This window comes from Fulmarus glacialis, unplaced genomic scaffold (assembly GCF_000690835.1).
Source record: "Fulmarus glacialis isolate BGI_N327 unplaced genomic scaffold, ASM69083v1 scaffold31140, whole genome shotgun sequence".
NCBI lineage: Eukaryota > Metazoa > Chordata > Aves > Procellariiformes > Procellariidae > Fulmarus > Fulmarus glacialis.
Genome location: NW_009188857.1, coordinates 1 through 6,707, shown reverse-complemented (window position 1 = coordinate 6,707; position 6,707 = coordinate 1). Strand labels below are relative to the sequence as shown.

General features: G+C 42.1%; 1 protein-coding gene across 1 annotated transcript; it reads left to right on the top strand.

Annotated features, from left to right (window-relative positions):
• Window positions 1–6: 6 nt before the first annotated feature.
• FUT11 (fucosyltransferase 11 (alpha (1,3) fucosyltransferase)) lies at window positions 7–2,259 on the top strand (the record flags this gene model as incomplete). Its single annotated transcript, XM_009580136.1, is given in 3 exon segments — window positions 7–223; window positions 226–369; window positions 1,634–2,259. Coding segments are annotated over 3 exon segments (896 nt in total), but the record flags the coding sequence as incomplete, so codon positions are not given.
• Window positions 2,260–6,707: the final 4,448 nt, after the last annotated feature.

Sequence of the window (6,707 nt, the reverse complement as noted above, 5' to 3'; positions counted from 1 at the left end):
GGCCCTCATCTTCTACGGCACCGACTTCAGGGCCTACGAGGCGCCGCTGCCGCGCCTGTCCCACCAGACCTGGGCGCTCTTCCACGAGGAGTCCCCCATGAACAACTACCTGCTCTCCCACCTGCCCGGCATCCAGCTCTTCAACTACACGGCCACCTTCCGCCGGGAGTCCGACTATCCTCTCACGCTGCAGTGGCTGCCCGGCGTGGGGGACCCGCGGGGTGGTACCTGCGGGGCCCGGCGGTGCCCCTGGCCGAGAAGGAGGCATGGCGGCGGAAGGGCTATGCCCCGGTGCTGTACATGCAGTCCCACTGCGATGTCCCCTCGGACAGGGACCGCTACGTGCGGGAGCTCATGAAATACATCCAGGTAGGTGGGGCGCGCAGGGAAGCTGTGGCATGGTGCTGCTGTAGGAGCTGGGCCCGCCTGGCTGCCACCCTCCACCTCCTGTTTTTAACGGGGTTTGTTTGTCCTTGTTTTTAGCCAAGACACGAATCGTAACGGGATGCATGCTGACTACAGGCTGGACAGAAAAACTAGTTGTATTCCTTCCCAAAGCGTGGTCTAGACTACACCGCATGCCAGTAGGTAGGCCTGATAGTAGCTGTTAGTTGTGGAGTTGGCCAGACTTGGGATCAGTCACAAGTTGGGCTAAGCCTGAGTAAGCTTGGTCTTGTGGACCGAGTGCTAGAAGTTGCTGAAATCTCTGGACCTTTAAGTTAGTGTACAGGAAGGCTGTCCATTTTCAAGCCTTGCTCCCATTTGAAAGTGTAGGCATGCAATAAAAAGGTTGCTGTGTTTCGAGAATCTGCTCTTTATCTGCATTGTGGTAGGACCATGGTATTTCTGTGGCACAACTGATAGAGAGTAGCTTCATAAGCTGAAATAACGTTGTTTCTTTCAAGCAGAAAAAAAGTTTAGTGCTTTTTTTTCTTAAAAACTCTGAAGGATAGTAGATGAGGAAAAAAAGGCATGTGTTTTTATCTGAAACATCTTTCTTCTAGTCATTTCTGGTGTTTCTATTGGCAGTGATTCATTTATTGTGCAAGTTCAACATGTACTCAGTAGTGAAGCAAAACCAAAATAATTGTAAAAATATGACTGTGTATTGTCAAGGTATGAAGCAGATTCCAGATCAAGTGTATTGTCTTTCATTTTTAAACAGTATTCTTTTAGCTCCCTGCATCCATTTTTTTCAGTCTAGCAAAAGGAAAATTTTTGCCAGCCTGCTGAGACTGGCAGGAACTGTGTGTAATAACTGTTTGGAAAAGTACTGGGTCTCTGTTAAGTAGAAAGATAACTTTTAAATTAACAGAGAGTGTTGAATGCCCTTCCTTACCTCTCAGGTTCCGATTTATCTGCTACTAACATCTTCCTTTCTCCGCAATCCTCCCCACCCCCAATCTGTAGCATAGTTTATGCTGGTTTTGAAACTGAGCACTTGGTTTCCTCTAAAGCTGTTAGAACTGGGACTCTAGGAATCATCACAAGGGAAAGAACTTGGAGTGAAAGTGAAGCTAAACTAAAGTGGCTAGGAACTGATCAAAGTTAGGAATTTTATGAGAACTACAAGCATTGAAAACAAGCTCCTGGCAAACAAATCACTTTGTAAAGGTGCCGGTTGTTATTTTAGGTTGACTCCTACGGGAAATGCCTGCATAACCGTGAGCTTCCTAGTGAGCGACTGAGAGACACTTCTACAGCCACTACAGAAGATTCTGAATTTATGACTTTTATCGCCAGGTACAAGTTTCATCTGGCCTTGGAGAATGCCATATGTGATGACTACATGACAGAGAAGCTGTGGCGTCCAATGCACTTGGGTGCAGTCCCAGTATACCGAGGCTCCCCAGCTGTGCGGGACTGGATGCCAAACAACCTCTCCATCATTCTTATAGATGACTTTGACAGCCCCCAAGAGCTGGCAAAGTATCTTGATTTCCTGGACAAGAATGGAGAGGAATATATGAAGTATCTAGAGTATAAAAACCTTGGTGGAATCAAAAACCAGTTCTTGCTAGAGAGCTTGGAGAGGCGGGAGTGGGGTGTGAATGACATGACTCTGCCCAATTACCTGAATGGCTTCGAGTGTTTCATCTGTGACAGGGAGAACACCCGGGTCAAAGAGGAGCAGGAACACAAGAAGTCTCATGGGAAAATTCCAGCTCCCAGACCTCGCATAGCTCAGTTCAAGCACATGGGATGTCCTATGCCAACCCCTGGGTTTGGAAGTGTTGAAGACCTCTCTGGAGGAGACAGGTAATGTACCAATGCTATGCTTTTTGAAGGAAAAAAAGCTTCAAGTAATAGTAGCTGTAACTTCTAATAATGCTTTGTACTTAAAGGATCTCTTAATACATCTCCAGTTACGCTTTATATTATGTCTTGTGAGTGGTATGGTAGTTCTGCTAATACTGTGTAACGCTGAGGCTGAAAAAGAGCCTTGGACAGTGGTATTGGTTAGTGGTTGAATGAGGAGCGTGAGACACCCATAATACTCTGTTAAAATGCTCTGCGACCTTAGGCAACATGGTTATCCTTTGACTGTCTTAGCCTCTTTTTTTGTTTGTTTTGTTTATTTGGGGGAGGGATGGTTTTTGGGAGCACAGCGATGGTAAACCACTTGGTAGCCCTTGGGTGAAAGAAGCTCTATAGCTGATTACAAAGTACTGCATTAAGAATGGGGTTGCCACTGTTCATTGCAGGCCTGGTTAACTCCTCTTGACTTCAGAGCAGATGTTAGGCTCACCCAGAATACTTCACAAGACTTTTTGTTGTTTTGTGTGACAGAATTCTGGCTTGTGTTGAAGGATGCCATCCCATTTATTTAAGAGAGGGACCACGCAGGACAGACAATAGGTTGAGTAGTTTCTTGTCCTCTGCGCACAGGGATTGCTAATGTTGCTGGAGTCTCCCAGGCCTATAGCCAGTCTAGTCTCTAGTGCGAGCTGAAATGACCCACCCCAGCCCCGAGGCAACCACTTTTGACAGGCAGAAGAGAGTTTTGTTTGCATGGTCTACTTAATATTTATACATGCGTTGGTACAAAACAAGTCAGTGCTTGAGTTCCCAAACCTTGAGTTTTTCCATTGACAGTGTTTGAAGTTGCAGTTGCTAGAAGGAAGGGTTCTTGCAGTTCATAAACCATGTGTGCACTTTTTGTAGTGTGTATTGCTAGTGTAACATGTTTGGATCCCCCAGGTTTGTGATTTTTCTGCAATAATTTATGTCTTTTTAGGCAATTACTCAAGTGCATGCAATTCACTTTCTATAAGCTATCAGACAGCCATCATAAAGATAAACCCGCAGCCATAGCAGATCTTGCCTATGTTCATAGCTATCTGTCACCAAAGATTTCAATGTTCTGATATCAATCCTACTGTACTATTAAATTAATGACTTTTTTAAAATATGGGGAAGATCTCATGCACTGTCCAGAACGAAGTTGTCAATATACTCTATCCCAGTTTCTATGAGTTTACAGCTTTGTTAATAATTTCCTAGACTAAGGAATTGAATGCTTAGGAGTGTTAAAATCTTAGAAGAAACAGTGTGTTGAAAATGCAGAATCTATCATTTCAAGTACGTTAACCCAGAACTAAGTTCTATGTGGATATGAAGCTCTCAAAAAGTTTTTATTACATTATCCATCCACAAAAAAGTATGAAAAATTTTTTAAGTGTGGGGAACTACTTTGTCCTATGTTTGGATGCTTTCAAAAAATGGCCAACTGAAATTAAAAAAGGAAAATAAGCCTGAAGTCATCCAGGTTGTTTAGGAAAAGTCTATTTCACAAAACTTGTGATGTTTGTAATTAAAAAGCATTTTTCACAGTACAATTAATTCTCATATTGACTAATTAAAAAGTTATGCTTGTAGGTAAAAGGGGTCCATAATCCTTTGTTTACTGTTGGTTGATTGATTTATTGGAGCTTTTTTATAGTAATACCTTTTCTCAGTGTCGGTAGCAAAATGTGCTTTTCCCTTGTAGCATGCTATGCAGCATCCTACTCTGTGAGAATATGCTCTACTTTTTCATAGATTTTCTTTTGCTTGAGCAGCAGATGGCAACTCTGAAAGCATGGCATGGGTGCCTATGCCACTTACTTGCAAGCTGAGGTACTCCATCATGCTGTGCAGTGGTCATCAGCAAGGAGTTTTGAACATAATATAGTTAGTCCATAATCCAAGCTACAGTTGCATCCCACGGAAGTTTCCATGTCTCATTGAACCATAGTGTGTTATTCTCCCTATGTTTATAGACATGAGATGTGTCTGGAAAAATTGTACTAGGGAAGCTTTTACATTGTCTGCTATCTACTTTAGAAAGGTATGTGTCTATACCTTCTGAAGCATGATCAAGGGGATCTCCTGTGAAATACAGTGGTTTCTCTCTCGTAAGCATCTGAGCTTTCACCATTTTTATCTCCAAAATGGAACATGATTACTTAGAATTGTAGGTGGTGTGATAGTAACATAAAATTGCCATCAAAGCATTAGCTAAACATGCTCATATTTTGTCAGAGTTTGACAGTAATATTATGTCAACTCTGTGATCAATTTAGGTGATTGTCTACTGAGCGAGTCAATTGTGTATTTTGTTACTTTAGAAAACATTATTGTGGAAAAATGACACAGGCCTAGCGGGGTTACAAATGATAGAATATATGCAACATGCAAGGTCTGACTATAAACATACACTGTGACTTTGAGTTCTGGAGGCTTCTGGAACTCAGAGAACAACAAAGGCAATTGGAGTTTATATATATTTTAGAGCAAATACACAATTACAATAAGGTTACCCTGCGCATCTGCATGCTCTGTAACCCTTATTCCCAGATATAATTTGTTTTTAGGGTTGATGAATGTGCTGAATTGACAGAACTGTTGCATCAGAATCTCTCCCTGTGTAGGTATATGTAGCCAGAGCACATTATTATACCTTCACCTTGCTGTCCTTTAGCTCTAAGTGTGGAGACGTGGTTCCTAAATCCTTATGCTTGCAGCCTCACTTGTATTTGGACTTCTGGGCTTCGCACCTAAGTAAGCTTAAGAAGAAAGGCTGTAGAACAACCATTTGTATGTGTTAGGGTATGGGTCAGTTACTATAATATATTGAATTCTTGGCTGCTTTGTACAGAAAATAGCGAGTTACAGTGCTATTGATGTGTAGAGTATCTGTTTAGTAAGAACTAGAATCTCCAATTATTCTTGGACTCCCACCTTTGTGAAGAGAAATGTTTGGTTTGTTTCACTGATAAAGATTCATTTTCCAAAAGTGGGGCGTTTGGGAGGATAACTATAAGACTAAGTGACAATACCTTTCTGGTTACCTAAAGTTTTCATCTGTGGTAGCATGAGAAAAGAGAAGCCAGTGTGCCTTTGATAAAGGAGTATTTTGAAACCATCATGGTTTTGCTAGTTCCATTTTATTTCGATGTCACAGTTTATTTATGACAAGAGAAAAACCAGCTTGTCTATCAGATTTGCCACATGTACACTGTAAGGTGTCTCTTGCAATAGAAGCCAATAATCAGCCAGGATTAAAGATAGATCTGTATCTCATGGTAATAACGTTTCAGGTGTATGTAGTTGGTAGTTTCAGGATATTTGTACATCCTGTTCATCCTGGGGTACCAATTTTTTCCAACTTACAGAATCAGAGTGAAATTATTTTCTTAAAAACCAATAACAGCAATGTAAAAAGAAAAATACCAAAGTGTTTTTATTTAATGTATTTGACAAAAGTCTTCACTTGGATACTGGAATTCCTTTCAGTATTGTTTCCGTAGAGTTCAGCTGGAAAACATTTTCTTTTTTCTGTTACCTACTGCCACTTAATCTTGTCTCTAGTACTTTTGCAAGTATACTCATTTTCCTAACATCTGCCCTTATTCAGTGCTGTAAAAAACAAGTAACTCATGTTAGCAGTCCTTGAACAAAGGTTAATGAATTTAGCTGGTAAGCAAAGTGATCTCACAGTATGTCCAAGTGCTGCATTTTACAAAGGAACCTTTTGGCAGACTTTTTTTTTTTTTTTTTTTTTTAGTGTGGAAGTAAGCCTCTGTTTATGATCCTTCAAATTGTAATCTGTGTTAAAAGGTTTATTTTGAGGTCTCTGTTGGTGTACACTGCAGAAATGTCCCACCATAGGTCACAGAATCATAGAATCGTTTAGGTTAACCATTAACCTAGCACTGCCAAGTCCACCACTAAACCATGTCCCTAAGCACCACATCTACACATCTTTTAAATACCTCCAGGGATGGTGACTCAACCACTTCCCTGGGCAGCCTGTTCCAAGGCTTGACAACCCTTTCGGTGAAGAAATTTTTCCTAATATCCACTCTAAACCTCCCCTGGTGCAGCTTGAGGCCATTTCCTCTCATCCCGTCACTTGCTACTTGGAAGAAAAGACTGGCACCCACCTCACTACAACCTCCTTTCAGGTACTTGTAGAGAGCGAGAAGGTCTCCCCGGAGCCTCCTTTTCTCCTGGCTAAACAGTCCCAGTTCCCTCAGATGCTCCTCCTAAGACTTGTGCTCCAGACCCTTCACCAGCTTCATTGCCCTTCTCTGGACACGCTCCAGCACCTCAATATCTTTCTTGTAGTGAAGGGCCCAAAACTGAATACACAGTATGGCCTCACCAGTGCCGCTCTCTGTTCAGCCAGGCTGGTCTTCTTCCCCGCTGGCTCGTCTTTCCGC